The sequence below is a fragment of the Ranitomeya variabilis genome, chromosome 5 (assembly GCF_051348905.1).
Source record: "Ranitomeya variabilis isolate aRanVar5 chromosome 5, aRanVar5.hap1, whole genome shotgun sequence".
NCBI classification, from domain to species: domain Eukaryota; kingdom Metazoa; phylum Chordata; class Amphibia; order Anura; family Dendrobatidae; genus Ranitomeya; species Ranitomeya variabilis.
In genome coordinates, this window is record NC_135236.1 from 573,659,919 (window position 1) to 573,683,369 (window position 23,451).

General features: G+C 41.1%; 1 protein-coding gene across 2 annotated transcripts in view; it reads left to right on the forward strand.

Annotated features, from left to right (window-relative positions):
* The window catches only part of LOC143773852 (teneurin-2-like), a 2,235,081-nt gene that overhangs the window by 1,690,703 nt on the left and 520,927 nt on the right, over positions 1-23,451 (forward strand). For both annotated transcript variants that reach the window (XM_077261179.1, XM_077261180.1), the window contains one exon: positions 18,131-18,405. In XM_077261179.1, coding sequence (XP_077117294.1) covers positions 18,180-18,405 — 226 coding nt within the window. In that variant the 5' untranslated portion in view covers positions 18,131-18,179. The remainder of the gene's footprint in view (positions 1-18,130; positions 18,406-23,451) is intronic.

Genomic DNA, 23,451 nt, shown 5'->3' on the forward strand with positions numbered 1-23,451 from the left:
ATTTTAAATCCCCTGGAAGAGGATTCCGGACTTTGGGCATGCGCACACCACTACGCCACCAACGGAAAACTACGCCAAATCTGGGGGAAGACAACGCCCATGCGACCTGACCAGCCTGATTGACAGGCGAAAACGGAGACTTTGCAAAGTTATTTCGGCAACTTAGGTGGGTAATAAACGCATAACACACACACTAATGTAACGCCCACCTCTGCCCCTATTTAACGCTATTTTTATCCCATCTTCCAAAAACGTGGTGACAGGTTCCCTTTAATGCATTTAATATAATGGCACATATTAATTTTTCACACTTTTTTGGGCTATGATCGGTATTAACAGATTCTATAGACTCACTTTATTTGCATGGGAATACTTTTTACTTAATTATTTATTAGATATTTACTCCTGGGTTTATATGGAACCAGTATATAATTATGATAGGTTTGAAGCTTATATAAATACGGTGGTCCTATTCCTTTTCCCAATATATGGCTGCACTTACGATATCTTTGGGGATAGTATTTGTCTCTATGTGGTGTCTTCTCCGGCGGTGATTTCTCGGCCGCTGATCGGATCGCCGCGCTGCTATGGTAACGCGTCTGTGCCGCCTCTGACCCCGCCCCCGGTTCTGACGCGTCGGACCGGGGGGTGTGGCGGTGACGGGGGATGCTTGCCGGCGCATGCGTGGTGACCGGATTTGGCGGCTGAGTACCACTGCCGTTCTGGAACCATAAAAGGGACGTAAATAATCTTTATTCACATCTCCCTTTAATTTCGCCTCTAACAATGTATGTCAGCGGGCATTTTTTCAATCTTCCACACATAGACCATTGCGCTGCTATAGCTGCGTGTCCATGGTGACATAAGCTCCGCCCCCTGCATTATTGCCTTGAACGGGGGTAGGTGGAAGTGATGTCAGACGCTGATCTGGGCGTGTGAAATGGCCGGCCCCAGCAAAGAGACAGCACACCAACTGCTCAATTAGCCTGTCACTATAAAAAGATCTACTTTGGACACGTTAACATACATCCCCCGGACGAAGCTAACGCGAAACGCGCGTTGGGGCTCAGGACCGCATATACAGGTTATGTAGCACTGTGCACTTTAATGTTTAAACTACTTTAAGTTAAAAGATTTGTAGGACTTTGCAGGAAATAGGAAGGCTTGTTTACTAAGGACAGATAGACTATTGGTATGGAGGCTATGTGGTGGCAAAAGTTGAGCACAATGTACTATGCACTTTATTAGATTATATATACCACCACATATACTTTGAGAGGGTAGGTCCACTGTTGGGACAGTTATATATGTACCTATAATCTATACCCTTATTCTGAACCTCAGCAATAGAAAATTTGGCCATATAATACTCATGCACTTTATAAACTTCCGGTATACCCTATATATTGTATGTGCTACATAAACAGGTATTTTGCGGTATACTTGCATATGTTGTCTCCACAGTTTAAATTGTTTGGTAAAAGAAAGTTTTTTGATGTTGTTTTTAAAAAATATTTAATAAAATTTACCGTTTTTTTTGAAAATATGACATTGACTTTCGTGTTTGGTGCGTATAGGATTTGGTTATGTTGATGGAAGTGTCATACAGATAGGCCATTTGATCTATATATGGAGATATGTCTTACTTCTTTGTTTAGCCACATTGGGTTTTTCCTATTTCTAGTCCTTTTATTCCCACAAGGTATAAACCGCTTACAGTGCCTATTTAGGATGTTCTTAAACATTTTCCATTTATTATCTGTATTCTTATTTCTGAGGATATTGTCCCAGTCTACCAGATTAAGGGCATCTCTAAGCTGGTCAAACTTTGCCTTCCTAAAGTTCAGTGTTTTTGTGACTCCCTGACAAGTCCCCCTAGTGAAAGACAGGTGAAACTGTACAATATTGTGGTCGCTATTTCCTAGATGCCCGACCACCTGCAGATTTGTTATTCTGTCAGGTCTATTAGATAGTATTAGGTCTAAAAGTGCTGCTCCTCTGGTTGGATTCTGCACCAATTGTGAAAGATAATTTTTCTTGGTTATTAGCAGAAACCTGTTGCCTTTATGGGTTTCACAGGTTTCTGTTTCCCAGTTAATATCCAGGTAGTTAAAGTCCCCCATACCTGGTTATGGTTTTGGACCTCATTATGGGTTGCAGCTTCATCTATCTGCTTTAGAAGTAGACTTTCCATGATTTCTGTTATATTTGGGGGTTTGTAACAGACCCCAATGAGAATTTTGTTACCATTTTTCCCTCCATGGACTCGACATCCTCATTCCCTTCGCTAATATCCTCCCTTAAAGTGGACTTTAGACAAGACTTTACATAGAGACAAACCCCTCCTCCTCTCCGATTTTTACGATCCTTTCTAAACAGACTGTAACCCTGTAAGTTAACTGCCCAGTCATAGCTTTCATCTAACCATGTCTCGGTTATTCCCACTATGTCAAAGTTACCTGTAGATATTTCTGCTTCTAGTTCTTCTATCTTGTTTGTCAGGCTTCTGGCGTTTGCGAGAATGCAGTTTAGAGGATTTTGTTTTGTTCCAATCTCCTCGCTGTGGATTGTTTTAAAAATGTTCTTACCTCCCTTCTGAGTATGTTTTCCTGCGTCTTCTTTGTTCGAGTCTAATGTTTTTCTTCCCGTCCCCTCTTCTTCTAGTTTAACGCCCTCCTGATGAGTGTAGCGAGTCTTCTGGCGAATGTGTGTTTCCCAGGTTTGTTGAGGTGTAGTCCGTCTCTGGCGAGGAGTCCATCGTACAAGTAATTCACACCGTGGTCCAGGAATCCGAATCCTTGTTGTCTGCACCATCGTCTTAGCCAGTTGTGCGCATCAAGGATCCTGTTCCATCTCCTGGTGCCATGCCCGTCTACTGGAAGGATAGAAGAAAAAACTACCTGTGCATCCAGTTCCTTTACTTTCTTCCCCAACTCTTCAAAGTCCTTGCAGATTGTCGGTAGGTCCTTCCTTGCGGTGTCATTGGTGCCAACATGTATCAGAAGAAATGGGTGGACGTCCTTGGAGCTGAAGAGCTTTGGTATCCTATCAGTCACATCCTTGATCATCGCACCTGGAAGGCAGCATACTTCTCTTGCGGTTATGTCCGGTCTGCAGATGGCTGCTTCTGTGCCTCTCAGTAGTGAGTCTCCCACCTCCACCACTCTTCGTTGCTTCTTGGCTGTACTTTTTGCTGTCACTTGTTGCTGTGTACCCTTTTCTTTTTTGCTTGCTGGTAGTGCTTCATCCTTAGGTGTGCCATCTTCAACCTCTACAAAGATTTGATATCGGTTCTTCAGTTGTGTGGTTGGTGATTTCTCCATGGTCTTCTTGCTTCTTTTGGTCACATGCTTCCACTCATCTGCTTTTGGAGGTTCTCTGACACTTTTTTCACCTTCTGTGACCAGTAGAGATGCTTCTGTTCTGTCTAGGAAGTCTTCATTCTCTTTGAGTTTCAAAGTTGCTATTCTTTCTTCCAGACCCCGCACCTTTTCTTCTAAAAGGGCCACTAGTCTACACTTCTGACAGGTGACATTGGATTCTTCTGGTCGATCTGCGAACATGTAGCACATGCTGCTGCTCACCATGTAGGTTGTCACATCTGCCATGTTGCTCCCAGATCCTGCTGACTTGCTGCGTGCTTTCCTTCTTGTGTAATCTACTCAGCCAAGCTTTCTTGCAATAATGTCCTACAGGCAAAAATTTGCGCGCCGTAAGGCGCGCGGTTTGGTGATGCTTTCCAAGCAGCTGGTCCCGGCTGTACCCAACGTTCTTCTTGCTGAGGGAGACTCTTCGCTTTTCCCAGAAGGCACCTGGAATATGCAAATTATCCTCCTCAAGCTTGAATCCCTGGTTTGGTGATGCTTTCCAAGCAGCTGGTCCCGGCTGTACCCAACGATCTTCTTGCTGAGGGAGACTCTTCGCTTTTCCCAGAAGGCACCTGGAATATGCAAATTATCCTCCTCAAGCTTGAATCCCTGGTTTGGTGATGCTTTCCAAGCAGCTGGTCCCGGCTGTACCCAACGTTCTTCTTGCTGAGGGAGACTCTTCGCTTTTCCCAGAAGGCACCTGGAATATGCAAATTATCCTCCTCAAGCTTGAATCCCTGGTTTGGTGATGCTTTCCAAGCAGCTGGTCCCGGCTGTACCCAACGTTCTTCTTGCTGAGGGAGACTCTTCGCTTTTCCCAGAAGGCACCTGGAATATGCAAATTATCCTCCTCAAGCTTGAATCCCTGGTTTGGTGATGCTTTCCAAGCAGCTGGTCCCGGCTGTACCCAACGATCTTCTTGCTGAGGGAGACTCTTCGCTTTTCCCAGAAGGCACCTGGAATATGCAAATTATCCTCCTCAAGCTTGAATCCCTGGTTTGGTGATGCTTTCCAAGCAGCTGGTCCCGGCTGTACCCAACGATCTTCTTGCTGAGGGAGACTCTTCGCTTTTCCCAGAAGGCACCTGGAATATGCAAATTATCCTCCTCAAGCTTGAATCCCTGGTTTGGTGATGCTTTCCAAGCAGCTGGTCCCGGCTGTACCCAACGATCTTCTTGCTGAGGGAGACTCTTCGCTTTTCCCAGAAGGCACCTGGAATATGCAAATTATCCTCCTCAAGCAGAGGAATTGTCTTCCCCTGTATTGATTACCCTGCAGAGTTTTGTGTCATCTGCAAATATTGAAATTCTACTCTGAATGCCCCCTACAAGGTCATTAATAAATGTTAAAAAAGAGGGCCCAATACTGACCCCTGTGGTACCCCACTGCTAGCCGCGACCCAGTCCGAGTGTGCTCCATTAATAACCACCCTTTGTTTCCCATGCCTGAGCCAGCTCTCAACCCACTTACACATATTTTCCCTATCCCCATTATTCTCATTTTATGTATCAACCTGTATCAACCTTTTGTGTGGCACCGTATCAAAAGCTTTTGAAAAGTCCATATACACTACATCTACTGGGTTCCCTTGGTCCAGTCCGGAACTTACCTCTTCATAGAAGCGGATCAAATTAGTCGGACATGAACGGTCCCTAGTAAACCCGTGCTGATACTGGGTCATGAGGTTATTCCTCTTCAGATACTCCAGTATAGCATCCCTTAGAATGCCCTCCAGGATTTTACCCACAGTAGAGGTTAAGCTTACTGGCCTATAATTTCCGAGTTCAGTTTTTGTCCCCTTTTTGAATATTGGCACCACATTTGCTATACGCCAGTCCTGTGGTACAGACCCTGTTATTATGGACTCTTTAAAGATTAAAATTAATGGTCTATCAATGACTGTACTTAATTCCTGCAGTACTCGGGGGTGTATCCCATCCGGGCCCGGAGATTTGACAATTTTAGTGATTTTTAGACGCCGCCGTACTTCCTGTTGGGTTAAGCAGGTGACACTTAAGATGTAGTAGATGTAAAAAATACACATATTTAGTATTGCTGTATTCATATTTGTCCGCCCTATCAAAATATAAGGTCAATTATTCAGATCGGTAAATGGTGTAATGAGAAAAAAATCGGGACGCCAGAATAATTTTTTGGGGATCCTGCAGCATAGAAATAAAATGCAATCACAGGGGATCTAAACATCTAATGCTAAAATGGTATCAATAAAAATGTCAGCTCAGGACGCAAAAAATAAGCTCTCACCCAGCCCCAGATCCTGAAAAATTGAGATGTTAAAGGCCTCCAAAATTGGCGATAAGAGCAATTTTTTTTATACAAATTTTGAATTTTTTTCACTATTACATAAAAAGAATCTATATTTGTTTGGTATTTGTGTACTTGTACTTATCTGGGGAATCATGTTGTCAGGTTAGTTTTAGCATTTAGTAAACATGGTAAATAACAAAACCCAAAAAGCATCATGGAATTGCACTTTTTTGCAATTTCACCACACTTGTAATTTTTTTCAGTATGCTAAAATGAACGGTGTCATACAAAATTAGAACTCATCCCACAATTAACAAGCCCTCATATGACTACATGGCTCTGGGAAGAAAAGGAGCAAATACGAAAGCTCAAAACGGAAAATCGCAAGGTCATGAAGGGGTGGAGAAGAATGTGTCATGTAATTTTAAACAATAGGCGGTTCTTCTGTATTTCTGATGGGGATCTGAAAGAATGGTACAGGATGCAAAGTAGACTTGATTTTATTATCAATACATTTCGAAGTCTTCAGACTTCTTCATCCGGATATAACCATAAACACTTGCTCTTTTTGCTCATCAGCGTTTTCCAACATATGTATTTAATTTTAGACTTATTAATTAGATTTAGCAACATACTGTAGACTAATTATATAATATGTGTATCATTAATAAAATATTGTTGCTATTCAGATTTATTTATAAAACCTTCCTATACTAGGAACACATATTTTCTTCCTATCATGAAATTGCCCACCATCTCACCATCTTATATCTGTGCTGTATACAGAGCAACGCTAGAAACTCAGCCACAGAAAATCAGCCTATACTGACTGACTGGTGCAGTGGCCAATGTGGAAACTGGAAACTTTTAACGAATATGTGGTTTGTTCCCCAAACTCTAAAATATACATAGATATATATTTTTTTTTCCTTTTTGGGAGGAACTATACAATATACATACTTTATGCATAATAAAAAGATGATTTATACAGTATTTAATTTGCAGATATACAGTCCACGTGATGGCATGCCAGAATCTTTATCATTATCCATGACTGTTGTTTTCCAATATTTGGCTTATAATTGGTCTACCAGGTTTTCATCAAGCCTTAGTTCATATTTTGCTTAATAGAATCATGCAGTGTCATACACAAAGGTATGTAAAATAAAGAAAAAAATTAATAATTAAAATTGAGGTGGAGACCTTCCTCTAGGGTTAGGGTCGTGACCGACCCGTTTTAGGTTTTAAATGCATACAAATTCTATATACATTTGTTTATTGCATCAAGACTTTTTGACTTTTTCAGGAACTTATTTTTAAACAAAATACAATAAAATAAAACTATTTTACTAAATTGTAAAATGCTCTTATTAAAATTATAACATTTGTGTTGTTGGGGTCAATTTCGACCCAGGTCTAATATAAGAGTAAAAAAACAATAATAAGTCCCAAAACTGAACTCCTAAACACAATATAAACCAACAGCCCACAGCCAGCTCTACCTCCAACAACTTGAGTTAGGGACATGTCCAGGCATGTATGGCCAAATCAGCTTAGAGTTGGTACTTTGCAGAGTATACATCTCCAGTTTACACATGCATCAATGAGGAGAAGATTTGATGTAAGCCAAATTCTGGATTGTATCTTAGATGATAATGAATCAGAGGACACACAGCAGCAAACTGATACAGATGAATAGGTTTCTGAGGAGGAAGATGATGTGGAGTATCAACCGGAAGACACAGACAGTTCTTATCAATCTGATGAGGAGGTCACTGGTGCTGAAGCTGCTCCCGCTGAAAGATTCAAATCCAAAAGTGGCAAGATCAGTTGGAGCTCAGTACCTCCAGATGTACATGGCAGGGAAGATGCTGCAAATGTCATAAAAATGACCCCTGGGATCACAAGGTTTGCTGTGACAAGAGTAAGTGACATCAAGACATGTTTTGATCTGTTTATGCCATTGTCAATAAAAAAAAAAGTCATTATTGCTATGACAAACCTTGAAGGAAAAAAGTCCACGGCAACATGTGGAATGACCTTCATGATGATGTCCTGGATGCCTATATTGGTGTTCTTCTCCTTGCTGGAGTGTACAAATCCTGCAATGAGGCCACTGATAGTCTCTGGGACGCATCGACAGGCAGGAATATTTTCCGGGCAACAATGTCACTTCAAAAGTTTCAAATGATATCAAGAGTCCTCAGATTTGACAACAGAGACACCAGAACAAAATCTGACAAACTTGCTCCCATCAGGGATGTTTGGGAGAAATGGGTGCAGCTCCTTCCACTGATGTTCAACCCAGGGCCAGAGGTGACAGTAGACGAACCTTTTCTCCCTTTCCGCGGAAAATGCCCCTTCCGGCAATGCATGCCAAGTAAGCCAGGCAAATACGGCATAAAAATCTGGGCAGCCTGTGATGCAAAAACTAGCTATGCATGGAATGTACAGATTTACACAGGCAAGTCTGCAAGCAGCATCCCTGAAAAAAAACAAGGAAAACGTGTAGTCCTCAATATGACTACTGGACTGCAGGGTCACAACATTACTTCTGACAATTTTTTTAACAGCTATGACCTTGGACAAGAACTTCTCAGGAGGAAAATCACCATGGTGGGCACAGTGAAAAAAACCAAACCTGAGCTGCCCGCTGAATTGTTGCAAATGAAGGACAGGGCTCCACTTTCCTCAAAGTTTGTTTTTACAGACACCACCACTGCTGTTTCATACTGCCCCAAAAAACGACGGAACGTGGTACTGATGTCCACACTTCACAAAGATGCAGCTGTGTCATCAGGAAGTGACAAAAAGCCCAGAATCATCCTGGACTATAACAAAAACAAAGGAGGAGTGGACAACCTGGACAAGCTGACTGCCACCTACACTTGCCAGCGAATGACTAGAAGATGGCCGATGGTTGTATTTTACAACATCCTTGATGTGTCGGCATGCAATTCATTTGTGTTGTGGACCCACATTCACAAGGATGGATTTCAAAGAAAAAAAACAAGCGAAGGATGTTTCTTGAGGAACTAGGAAGATCCCTTGTCAAGGCGCACATTGACCAAAGGGAACGAGTGCCCCGAGACCCAGCTGCTGCAGCCTTGGTCCGACAACTCCAGTTCTCAACAAGTGCTTCATCCACACCCACAGCAACACAAAGAGCATCATCACCAGCATCCTCCTCCACCAGGCCTGCCTCAACATCAACCACAACAGCCACAACCCCAGTGAGACCACCTGATTCTAAAAGAAAGCAATAAGGACAGAAAGACAAACATATCGTGCTTCGCCTGCAAAAAATACCTCTGCAAAGAACACACAAAAAGTGTCACTTTTTGCCACACATGCATCTAAATACTAATGCATCTAAAAACTAGTACTCGATTTCTATTGATTTGATTTGCTTGACTGATTGTTGTTTGTTTGTTTGACCTAGAAAAGCTACTTTTTATTATTATTGTTATTAATGTTAATATAATTTTCATCTTTTATTTGTATTAAAGTTCTATAGAAAAAAATCTGTTTTTTGCCTTTTTCATAAAGTAGTTAGATATGGGTCAAAATTGACCCGTAACACCATAGATATTACTAGAGTTAATAATATAAAATATATATATATGTATATTAGTGTTGAGCATTCCGATACCGCAAGTATCGGGTATCGGCCGATACTTGCGGGTATCGGAATTCCGATACCGAGATCCGATACTTTTGTGGTATCGGGTATCGATATCGAAACAACATTAATGTGTAAAAGAAAGAATTAAAATAAAAAATATTGCTATACTCACCTCTCCGACGCAGCCTGGACCTCACCGAGGGAACCAGCAGCGTTGTTTGCTTAAAATGCGCGCTTTTACTTCCTGTCACGGCTTGTGATTGGTTGTGTGCCGCCCATGTGACCGCGACGCGACCAATCACAGCAAGCCGTGACATAATTTCAGGTCCTGATGCCTATTTCTGCATTCAGGACCTGAAATTACGTCACGGCTTGCTGTGATTGGTCGCGTCGCGGTCACATGGGCGGCACACAACCAATCACAAGCCGTGACATAATTTTAAAAATGCGCGCGTCTCCTGCCTCCCGTGACGTCACGGCTTGTGATTGGTCGTGTCGCCCATGTGACCGCGACGCGACCAATCACAAGCCGGAACGTAATTTTAAAATCATGAATGCCTAGAATTAGGCATTGAGGACCTGAAAATTACGTCACGGCTTGCTGTGATTGGTCGCGTCACGGCCACATGGGCGGCACGCGACCAATCACAAGCCGTGACGTCACGGAAGGAAGTAAAAGCATGCATTTTAAGCAAACAACGCTGCCGGTTCCCTCGGTGAGGTCCAAGCTGCGTCGGAGAGGTGAGTATAGCAATATTTTTTATTTTAATTCTTTATTTTACACATTAATATGGATCCCAGGGCCTGGGAGTTTCTTCTCCTTCAGACCCTGGGAACCATCAGGAATACCGTCCGATACTTGAGCCCCATTGACTTGTATTGGTATCGGGTATCGGTATCGGATTAGGTCCGATACTTTGCCGGTATCGGCCGATACTTTCCGATACCGATACTTTCAAGTATCGGACGGTATCGCTCAACACTAATGTATATTTTTTTACATTTAAGAAATGTGTTCTAAAACCCTTCAGTAATAGTCAGGTAATATAACAAACTTTTTAAAGTTTATATTATTCTCTTGAGGTTCATTTGACAATATTTGTATATTGAAAATGAAGGGTATGCTCTCAAATGAAAGGCCCAGGGGGCCACAACTAAAATATTAAAATCAATCCTTCCATGGATGAGAAACCCTAACAAGGTAACTAAGAGGTAAGAAACAAATTGGATCATAAATAACTGTTTTTAGGGTATACTAGGGGTGATTTAAGACACGGGTCAAAACCAACCCGTTAACATAAGAAAGAGTAACAGAAAGCTAACACTAGAGGAAGGTTAAAGTGTGTTTATTCCAGAAGCAGTGGCTTTTCTTAAAAGGTAAATGACAATAAGCTGCAGAACCAGACATAGACCATAGAAAAAGAACCATCAATCTTTTTTCCACTGGGATATAGAACAATACAATGTTACACAATTCAGGTCAGTGGTTAATCGTCCAGAACTGTCGCTTTGCAGCTCTGCGGTCTTTGGTTGGATAGAGTTTGCATATTTTCCCCATATTTGCAAGGATTTCTTCTGGGTACTTTAGTTTCCTCCTACACACCAAAAATATAGTGTATTGTGAACCCCACTGGAGACAGTGACTCATGACTATCTCTGTAATGTGCTGTGGAAAATGGTGGTGCTAAATAAAGCAAGATAATTAGATGTAAAAACTCTCTATAGCCATGAAATAAATTGTAAACCCTGGCGCTTTCCAATGACTTCTTTATAGCAAGGAAGCAAGTTGCAAAGATCCTGTAAAGCATCAGGGTTTGATATACTGCTATACAGAGTTAACTGCCTGCTTTAATTAAATCTTCTGAATGATACAATGAGGTGGGAAAACAAAATCATTAAAACAAAAAGATTGAGATTTGTATTGTATTAATTCTCAATAAAGGAGGTCCAGACCAATTTTTAACTGTACCTTATTAAATCCTTATGTTATTTTTTTTCCCAAATTCATTGGTTCAAATACAATGGTTAAAAATATGAAGAGTAATCTTATGGTTTTTCATAGTAAATTAGTAGCAAGCCAACAAATTATAATGCTAGAAGATGTAGTATCACATGCCCTAACCCTCATCCCTGGACATCTTCTGGTAGGCATCATGGATGGATAGCCAACCATCTTCTTCAAGCAAGCCTACAGAGCATTTGAGGCAGCAGGGTGCAAACATGCAATGCCACAATGGAACCATGATTGACAATTTCCTTGCTTCCATTCTCAGGGCTGTTAACTCCATTGTCACTAATGCATTTTTAATAAAAAATCATCCTGCTGCACTCTGATGCTAGTGTTTAACTCTTTTACCCCCGAGGGTGGTTTGCACGTTAATGACCGGGCCAATTTTTACAATTCTGGCCACTGTCCTTTTATGAGGTAATAACTCTGGAATGCTTCAATGGATCCTGGTGATTCTGACATTGTTTTCTCAAGACATATTTTACTTCATGACAGTGGTAAAATTTCTTTGATATGACTTGCGTTTATTTTTTTTTAAACTGAAATTTGGCGATAATTTTGAAAATTTCGCAATTTTCCAAATTTGAATTTTCATGCCCTTAAGTCACAGAGATACTTTCCACAAAATAGGTAACATTTCCCACATGTCTACTTCATATCAGCACAATTTTGGAACCAAAATGTTTTTATTCAGAAGTTATAAAGGTTAAAAGTTAAACAGCAAGTTATTATTTTTACAACACCATTTTTTAGGGACCACACCTCATTTCAAGTCACTTTGAGGGGTCTATATGATAGAAAATACAGAAAAGTTACATCATTCTAAAACCTGCACCCCTCAATGTGCTCAAAACAACATTTAAAAAGTTTATTACCCTTTCATGTGCTTCATAGGAATATTTGAAATGTTTAAAAAAATGAACAATTACATTTTCTTCACAAAAAAATTACTTCAGATCCAATTTTTTAATTTGACCCAGGGTAACAGGAGAAATTGGACCCCAAAAATTGCTGTGCAATTTGTCCTGAGTACGTTGATACTCCATATGTGGGGGTAAATATGGCAGAGTTTGGAAGGGAAGGAACGCCGTTTGACTTTTCAACGAAAAATTGGCTGGAATTGGGATCAGATGTCATATAGTGTTTGGAAAGCCCCTGATGTGCCTAAACAGTAGAAACCCCCCACATGTGACACTATTTTAGAAACTAGACCTCCCAAGGAACCTAACTAGATGTGTTGTGTGCACTTTGAACCCCTAAGTGCTTCACAGAAGTTTATAATGTAGAGCAGTAAAAACAAAAAATCATATTATTTCCACAAAAATTATATTTTTGCCCCATTTTTTATTTTCCAAAAGGTAACAAGAAAAATTGGACCCCATAAGATATTGTGACATTATTTGCTGAGTATGTTGATACCCCATTTGTAGGAGTTAACCACTGTTTGGGTGCATGGCAGAGCTTGGTAAAGAAGGAGTGCCGTTTGACTTTTTCAACACGAAATTGGCTGCTGTCACACACACTAAAAGACACTTTTTATTGCAAAAAATTGTTTTTGCATCACCACATTTTGAGAGCTATAATTTTTTCATATTTTGTCCCACAAAGTTATGTAAGGTCTTGTTTTTTGTGGGATGAGTTGTCGTTTTAATTAATACTATTGATGAAGCATCTGCAAGCCATAGAAGCTGTCAGCTCTGCACTGACAGGGAGACTTGCTGATCATGCACTGCGCATGATCACCAAGTTTCCTAGCTCTGATGACGACATCGGGTTGCCATGGTAATGAATGGGTACCCCTCGTCACACTGCGGAGTCTCCGATCCAAAGGCAGAGGGGGTGTCAGCCCTCTGTCTGCTTCCAGAATGCTGCGATCTAGTGATAGGTGTCAGCTGTAAGAATCAGGTGACACCCGGCGGCGAACGCCCGTGCACCCCCCGAGAGCACGGGTGACCACGATGATGTAATATTCTGTCCATGGTCAGTTAGGCCCAGGTCACATGGAAGGAATATTACATCCAATGTCAGAAAGGAGTTATTGAACCTAAAACTATTAGGACATCAATTAATGAGTACAAATATGTTTAGCAACACGCCGACAGGGAGAGAAAACTCAGCAAAAAGAGTATTATTTTCTCCAAGCATAACAGCCAAATACAAAAATATTAAAGTAAAACAGTTTTCTCTTATTATTTATATCTAAAATATAAGGTTACATTAAACTTAAATCACTACTGCTGGAAATACTTCTTCCTTTAATCTCCGGTTTTGTTTCTTTGAGATGAGGCAGAATTATAGAACCCTAGAGGGCAAGTCTCATTAACTTTCTGCTGCTCTCAGTGTTAACAGTTTACATGCACAATTAATTTTTGCCTCAAGAACTTACAATTCAATTTAGGTCGCAAGAAACATTCCCTATAAAGCAGCTTATTAGACTTGTCAGTTTACAAGCAATTACCTCAAAGCCCAATATTAGCAAACGTCGTTTAGAGTCACATTGTGTAAAATGTATATTGCCAGGAATCAGAATATTGCAAATAAATGACCCATTAGATCTTGTAGCTTCTATTCTTAAAATTGAAGTTAGAGATTAATGTATCAAAAAGGGTGCTTTTAATGTCGGCTTGATGAAAAGATGCATGAAACCCGTAAAACTAGACAAGGTGCAACGTATTGGAGCAAAATGAATGACTGTGTTAAGAGCGCTGAACAAAAGACTATTTGATCATTTTATTTTATTATGCATATTAGGCTTCAAGAATTGTCATGAAAACAATGTCATGAAACAATATGACTATTTGTATCTATTCATGCTAATCTCAGGAGATTTCGTATCCATCACAAAACAGAGAGACTTTGTATCATTCAGGCACAAGATTCCAGTTTTAGAATAGATAACAGTTTGCACTGTAGCAAAAATAGATTGAAAACTTCTCAAGTACTCATTAAAAAGAGATAAATGCTTTGGGAGCCTTTCAATGTACATCAGTAGACCTTGCTGGGCACTCCTCTGATCATCAAATGTGACTTCAGCAGTTGTAATCTACTAATAGTGCAAATTAACAGCTCATCTATGACTCAGTCTTTGGCTCATTTGTTATTCTAACTTGCAATCCCTGCAGCAAAAAGCAAACTTGATACAAAGGATTGTATTGATTAACATCACAGCAGCCATAATGTGCCAGAGTGCATGTGTGTAATACAGCCTTTTCTAAAAGTCTACTTGTAATTTGTAGCCTACAATTTAACTTTGATTTCTATATACAACAAAATCCCCCCCAAAAAAGATAAAAACACAGTGCACATGCTAAGTGCAAGCACAAATAAATTCAAAGCAGCTTCCAAAAGATTGCCTTTGTGCAACCATAAACCTTATTATGGTTTACATTATTGGCATTAGTCTCAATGTGCATTAAAAATATCAGGGTAGCGATCTCATCAGGCCGTTTGGCATCAACTTCATAGGACGGGAGGCAATAATGGGGATTTTATCTTTAAGGCCGGTGTCACAACTCGAACTTCAATACGATAAACTCGCGTGAGTCTTTCGCCTCAATGTCCGGCACTTCCGCCATTATTCGGGAACAGAGCATTCAGCTGCATAGAAACACGTGCAGCCGCATACTGTGGTCCCGAGTGCCAGTGACAGTGCCAGGCATTGAGGCAAGAGACTCGCACGAGTTTCTCGCATTGCAGTTGCAAGTGTGACTACGGCCTATGAGTTGGGATCCCTTCTGTCATATCAATAGATTCTTGTCCTTATAAGGCTGGAGTCACACTAGCATTTTGCATCTGACGCGAAGGCATCAGATGCGATATGCTAATGACGCTTGGCTCCTGCTCTGCTACGAGCAGGAGCCGAGTGTCATGTGTCTGTGCTCTGAGCCTCTCACACAGAGCGGATCAGAGTACAGCTGGGGAGGAGGCGGAAAACCTAATTTCTCCATCTCCACCATTGCCGGGGTCAGCGTGTAACGCACATCACTCGGATGATATCCCAGTGATGTGTGTTGTCTCACTCGCACCCATAGGCTTATATGGGTGCAAGTGATCCAAGACGAAACGATGATGGGAGCTGCCCCATAGAGGAATACTGGTCTGAGTGCTATGCAATTTTTTATAGCATAGCACTCGTCCATATTATACAGTAGTGTGACTCCGGCCTAAGTGTAGTACCATACTGTCCCAATTATTTTTTACTCCCTGGTTACATAGTCACTTCTTGTAAGGAGCATAAACATGGAGAGGTCCATTAACTGGATAGGTGTCTATGCTTTGTGGAATTGGTCCTGAAGTCAAAGACATGTATGGCCAGTTGTGTTTAAAGCCACCCATTTGCTGATTTTGAAATTATACTGTCACTTATATCAACTTCATTTAGGAAAATCTTTCAACATTGCGTTACCTAAATTAGGAACTACATTTTCAGTTTCACATATCTGTTTTTTATTTATATGCGTGTTATCCCTTATGTTTTCAGATATATCACTGACCCATTAAAATCAATGCACCTTGTTAAATTTTTGAGGACCGAATATTGAATTCCATAATAAATGATAAATACAAACCATTACCTTTATGCATGTGGCTGAAATGCTGGGCCATGTTTCAAAACACTGTAAGCTCTTTCAGGCAGTGAGTTACCAGTAATGAGTTGCTGTGGCACCTCGATTTATAGTACACCATTATGATTTATATTGATGTTGATCAGCGGCAGAGATGTTATACACAACTCTGCTCCTATTGCAACTGCTGACATTCTGGAGAACTGCAGTTCCGCAATCAAACATGATCTTAAATCTGTACAAGGGATGGAGCCTCAAGGTAAAAAAGGGGCATTGCAACATAACAGTAGTACTGGCATCTTCATGGAGATGACTAAGGGTACCGTTACACTAAACAATTTATCAACGATCACGACCAGCGATACGACCTGGCCGTGATCGTTGGTAAGTCGTTGTGTGGTCGCTGGAGAGCTGTCACACAGACAGCTCTCCAGCGACCAACGATGCTGAAGTCCCCGGGTAACCAGGGTAAACATCGGGTTACTAAGCGCAGGGCCGCGCTTAGTAACCCGATGTTTACCCTGGTTACCATTGTAAATGTAAAAAAAAACAAACACTACATACTCACCTTCTGATGTCTGTCACGTCCACCACCGGCGGCTTCCCGCACTGACTGTGTCAGTGCCGGCCGTAAAGCACAGCACAGCGGTGACATCACCGCTGTGCTCTGCTTTTACTTTACGTCCGGCGCTCACAGTCAGTGCGGGAAGCAGACGGCGAGGGACGTGACAGACATCAGAAGGTGAGTATGTAGTGTTTGGTTTTTTTACATTTACAATGGTAACCAGGGTAAACATCGGGTTACTAAGCGCGGCCCTGTGCTTAGTAACGCGATGTTTACCCTGGTTACAAGCGAACACATCGCTGGATCGGTGTCACACACACCGATCCAGTGATGACAGCGGGAGATCCAGCGACGAAAGAAAGTTTCAAACAATCTGCTACTACGTACGATTCTCAGCGGGGTCCCTGATCGCTGCTGCGTGTCAGACACAGCGAGATCGTATGGATATCGCTGGAACATCACGGATCATGCCATCGTAGCGATCAAAGTGCCACTGTGAGACGGTACCCTAAGGCCCAATTCATCAAGATTGGTATTGTTCATGCGGGTCTTGAAAAGGGGCGTGCTGGAGGCAGATGCTATTGCTTCTTGAAGCGGTGCATGCTTTTTCACAAATCTGGAGCATCTAATGAGTCTAAAGGTACCTTCACACGAAGCGACGCTGCAGCGATAGCGACAACGATGCCGATCGCTGCAGCGTCGCTGTTTGATCGCTGGGGAGCTGTCACACAGACAGCTCTCCAGCGACCAACGATGCCGAGGCCCCCGGGTAACCAGGGTAAACATCGGGTTGCTAAGCGCAGGGCCGCGCTTAATAACCCGATGTTTACCCTGGTTACCAGCGTAAAAGTAAAAAAAAAAAACAGTACATGCTCACCTGCGCGTCCCCCAGCGTCTGCTTCCTGACACTGACTGAGCTCCGGCCCTAACAGCACAGCGGTGACGTCACCGCTGTGCTTTCACTTTCACTTTAGGGCCGGCGCTCAGTAAGTGTTAGGAAGCAGACGCTGGGGGACGCGCAGGTGAGCATGTACTGTTTGTTTTTTTTACTTTTACGCTGGTAACCAGGGTAAACATCGGGTTACTAAGCGCGGCCCTGCGCTTGGTAACCCGATGTTTACCCTGGTTACCAGTGTAAAACATCGCTGGTATCATTGCTTTTGCTTTCAAACACAACGATACACAGCGATCGGATGACCAAATAAAGTTCTGGACTTTATTCAGCGACCAGCGACATCACAGCAGGATCCTGATCACTGCTGCGTGTCAAACGAAACGATATCGCTAGCGAGGACGCTGCAACGTCACGGATCGCTAGCGATGTCGTTTCGTGTGAAGGTACCTTAATGTGCCAGCATCATTTATTGGTGTAAGATTTCTGGGGTAGGGAACACCACAGCTTTTCGTGAATTAGACGGACTGTGGCGTCATGTCCTCACCACATCTCATCCCACTGCAGCTTTCCCCATTATGCCACAGCTGGGAGAAACTAGTATGAAGACTTCAAATGTCACAAAATTTTGGGCACAACTTCAAGTTGCTCCTAAATTGCATGACTTTTTTCAAAGCTTTACACCAGAATTCTGATGTGAAAGTTGTAAAGACTAGGGCCCTTAGTATTTATATTATGTCTTAATAAGCACCTGTGCATATTATTTATAGTGTTAATGCATAATATATATTTGTATAATTGTTTAAATCTTTTCTTTTTTTTTTCCAATTTCACCTTAGGCTGAAAGGATTTTTCCAAAATTCACTAGATAAAACTGCTAAGAACAAAATGGATATAAAAGATCGAAGACACAGATCTTTAACTAGAGGTCGCTATGGAAAAGAATGTCGATATACCAGCTCATCGTTGGATAGTGAGAACTGCAGAGTGCCTACACAGAAGTCATACAGCTCCAGTGAAACATTAAAGGCATATGATCATGAAAACAAAATGCATTATGGGAATCGTGTTTCTGACCTAGTTCACAGAGAGTCAGATGAGTTTCCAAGGCAAGGTACGTCTGTCTTACTGTAAAGGTGCCTGACCTTTCTGTCAGCTTATTACAATCTTCCTAAATGGATCTAACAAATTGTGAGTGAAACCCAGTGCTGTTATATTCTTTTTGCACCGTTCTAGTAGACCGTACTGCTTCAGGGATACACTGCTTAACAACATTACTGTCACTACACACTGTGTAAATGTATTTTCTGATATTGGTTTAACAGTCAGAATCGTATCAGTAATACACAGCAAATCTCAGTGAGAATGTAATTCAGTACCCAGTGATTAAGTGTCTGAAAAGAATTCCTGGCTCTATAATTTATTGAGCTTCACTAGTTATAGATTAGAGAAGGTATCAATATTAATTAATTAAATTGGACGTTTGATTAGAGAATAGTCAATGGAAATCTCACTGATAATGCTGTAGGGGAAATGGTCCTGCACAGAAAAACAACATTCTTCTGCCAGATTATTTTTAGGATAAGAAAAAGTGTTATACGCAAGGAGAAATATGGAATGAGAGCTTATCACAGCTGGCTAAGAACTAGACCAGCTTCACAGTTAAAACCAAGCCATATGCTTAATATGCATATGGATAATATTAGACAAGGGAGTACATAGTAATTGATGGGCAGGATAAGAAGCATGGATAATGTTAATAGAATGAGAAATTGTTGTATATAATTGTGTGCATTTCTAGTGAAGGTAAATGTATATTGCTATAATTAGAGACCATGGTAGAATGCAAGAAAAATCCTGGCTATTGAGTTTAAGCCACTGTTTAAATTTTACAGTGCAGTGAACAAGATGTAAAAAATCCGTTTTGCATAAAATGGCATGGTGGTTTCTTTATTCTTCAGAGAATCTCATTGCTAACTTTTTTTTTTACTTCTAATTCTTAAATAGTACCTCCACTTATAGTATGTCTGAGGCAATGTGTCATAGCAGAAATACAAAGAGTGGTACAGTAAAAGTAATGGTCTGTTGACCCTAGAATATTCTTTGCACAAGGGGATTTTGGATTTGTATGACTGTAACTCCTTATCAACTAGCTAACTCTACTGCCATTACCTTTAAAGGGAATCTGTCACCACATTTGACTTATCTAAACTATTAATATGTACCTTATATACCTGTGCGACTTGTTTTTTGCTCATGTTTAATGTATTTGTCTATTTTTGCCCCGTATTCACATGTAAAGCACCATGGAATAAATGGCGCTATAAAAATGTATAATAATAATAATAATAATAATAATAAAATGGGCACACAGTATTATTGACTGTTGGAAAAAGCCATTCCTGTATGCCTTATATCAGATGTCTTGTTGTTGATAAATCATCTTTTATCACTTCATATAAATGACCTATTTGAGGCTCTGAAAAGTACACTACCTGGAAGATAACTCTACCTCCAGAGCTTATTCTACATAAATGGGAATTTACCAGTGAGACAAATAACCAACACAGACCTAGAGAGATTAAATTTGTCTTCCGTGCAAACACATGTTTTTCCTTTATCTGAGCTCTGCTATTGTAACCCTCTCAGCCTCTCAGATTGAAGCTGGAGCTGAGCGGAACCTGCAGATGTGTCAAGTATAATAACACACAGCTCTGCAGTGAGATCAGAAGAGCAGTTTTCCATATAGTATAATGTGCCCCATAGTCCTCCATATAGTTTAGTACCATCCCCATAGTCCTCCAGATAGTATAATACACTCCCCATAGTACTCTGTATAGTATAATATACTCCCCATAGTCCTCAATATACAGTAGTATAATGCATAACATAGTCCTCTGCACATTGTATAATGTACCACGATAGTCCTCCCTATAGTAAAATACACTAAGCATAGTATAATGCACCCCATAGTCCTTCATATAGTATAATGAACCCCATAGTGCTAGCAGCGTGGTTGTAGGTGCAGTGATTTTGGTCCATCATGTCTCTTTTTTTTTAAATCACTGCACCTGCCGCCATGCTGCTAGCACTGTTGTACTTTTTGTCAACTGTCCAATATTAAATGAACATTAAAAAGGACTGAATTATCTTGAAAATAAATATGAGAACTGACTTTCTTCATTTTGTTACTTTGACTACCATTTGTAACACACTACGCTATCATGGATTAAAATCTGCTAGGGCACAGAAGATCCCCCTTCTCTCATCAGCACATGTCCAGGAATTATTGAAGTGCAAAAATGAACATCTGGATGATCCAGGAATGGCATGGGAGAAAGTCATGATGTCAGATGAGACCAAAATAGAACTTTTTGGTACCAACTGTACTCACCGTGTTTGGAGGTAAAAGGATGAGTACAACCCCATGAGCACTGTTTAAACCATGAAGCATGGTAGGGGAAGCATCATACTTTGGGGGTGTTTAACTGAAAATAGGACAGGATGACTTCACAGTATTAAAAGCAGGATAGATGGGTCACGTATAGTGAGATTTTGGCCAACCTCCTTCCCTCAGTATGCGCACTGAAAATGGGTCGTGGCTGGGTCTTCCAGCATGACAATGACCCAAAACACACAACCAGGGTAACTAAGGAGTGGCTCCGTAAAAAGCATTTCATGGTCCTGGAGTGCACTAGCAAGTTTCAGACCCAAGCCCAATAGAAAATCTTTGGAGGGAACTGAAACTCAATGTTGCCAAGTGACAGTCTCGAAACCTGAAATATCTGCAGATCTGTATGGAGGAGTGAGCCAAAATCCCTGCTACAGTGTGTGAAAACTTGGTCAAGAAATACAGGAAATGTCTCACCTCTGTAATTGCAATCAAATGTTTCTGTACCAAATATTAAATTCTGCAGCCTCCACATAATTTAATGTAGACCCTATATAGTGTAATGCAGCCCCATAGAGTATAATGAAGCTCCTAATAGAGTATAAAGCAGCCCTATAGAGTATGATGCAGCTCAATATAGTATAATTCAGTCTCATAGAGTATAATGCAGCCTCATATAGTATAATGCCATCCCATAGAATATAATGCTGCCCCCATAGAGTATAATGCAGCCTCTCGTAGAGTATTATTCAACCCCATATAGTGTAATGCAGCCCCATAGAGTATAATGCAGCCCCACATAGAGTATAACTCAGCCCTCAAAGTGTACAATACAGCCCCATAGAGTATAATGCAGCACCACATAGAGTAAAATGCTGCTCCATAGAGTATAATGTAGCTCCCATGGAGCCATAGAGTATAATACATCCCCAAAGAGTCTAATACAGCCCCCCATATAGTATATTGCAGCTCAACATAGAATACAATGTAGCACCTATAGAGTATAATGCAGCCCCATAGGGTATAATGCATCCCCAAAGAGTAAAATGCAGCCCCATAGAGTATAATGCAGCCCCCATAGAGTATAATGTTGCCCCATATGGTATAATGCTTACCCATAGAGAATAATGCATCCACCATAGAGTATAATGCATCTCTCATACAGTATAATGCAGCCCCCATAGTATTACAGTATTAGCGCCACCATGTTTCACTGATTTAAAAAAAAAATACAATACTCACCTCTTCTCGTTCTCCTGAGGCTACGGTCCCAGCAACTCCACTGCCGACACGGCATGGGGCATGATGTAATGACGTCATCATGCCTACTGTGTCAGATGTCAGATGCAGAGGGGGAATGATGGAAGAAGGAGCGTCATCTGACACTCTTTCCTCTATCATTGCTTTCAACTATATGGGCACCTATGATAAAGTAAATAATAATCTTTATTTTTATATAGCACTAACATATTCTGCAGCGGTTTACAGTTTTGCACACATTATCATCGCTGTCCCAATGGGGCTCACAACGTAAATTCCCTATCAATATGTCTTTGGAATGTGGGAGGAATTCCACGCAAACACAGGGAGAACATACAATCTCCTTGCAGATGTTGTCCTTGATGAGAATTGAAACCCAGGACTCCAGTGCTGCAATGCTAACCACTGTGCTGCCCTGATAAGGTGCTGATATGGTACAATGCGGGGGGAGAGGATGATGCTGGGCCCCATAGTGGCTGAATGGTGTGCTGCATGCCACTGACTGGGGAAGTGGGTACCCTAGGCAAATGCCTAGTTTGACTGTCCTTAACCCCTTCACCCCCGGAGCTTTTTTCGTTTTCGCTTTTCGCTCCCCTCCTTCCCAGAGCCATAACTTTTTTTATTTTTCCGTCAATATGGCCATGTGAGGGCTTATTTTTTGCGGGACGAGATGTACTTTTGAACGGTACCATTGGTTTTACCATGCCGTGTAACAGAAAACAGGAAAAAAATTTCAAGTGTGATGAAATTGCAAAAAAAGTGCAATCTCACACTGGTTTTTTTTTTTTGGCTTTTTTGCTAGGTTCACCAAATGCTAAAACTAGCCTGCCATTATGATTCTCCAGGTTATTACGAGTTCATAGACACCTAACATGTCTAGGTTATTTTTTATCTAAGTGGTGAAAAAAAATTCCAAAGTTTGCTAAAAAAAAAAAAAAAATGTGCGAGACCCGTAGCGTCTCCATTTTTCATGATCTGGGGTCGGGTGAGGGCTTATTTTTTGTGTGCCAAGCTGGCGTTTTTAATGATACCATTTTGGTGTAGATACATTCTTTTGATCGCCCATTATTGCATTTTAATGCAATGTCGCAGCGACCAAAAAAACGTAATTTTAGCGTTTTGATTTTTTTTCTCGCTACGCCATTTAGCGGTCAGGTTAATCCTTTGTTTTTATTGATAGATCGGGCGATTCTAAACCCGGCGATTCCAAATATGTGTATGTTTAATTTTTTTTTAATTGTTTTTTTTTGATTGGGGCGAAAGGGGGGTGATTTGAACTTTTATATATTTTTTATTTTTTAAATATTTTTAAACACTTTTTTTTCTTAATTTTGGCATGCTTCAATAGCCTCCATGGGAGGCTAGAAGCATGCACAACTCGATCGGCTCTGCTACATAGAGGTGAAATACAGATCACCTCTATGTAGCAGAAAGGCAGGTGTACTTTGAGCGCCGACCACAGGGTGGCGCTCAAAGGAATCGGCCATCAACAACCATAGAGGTCTCAAG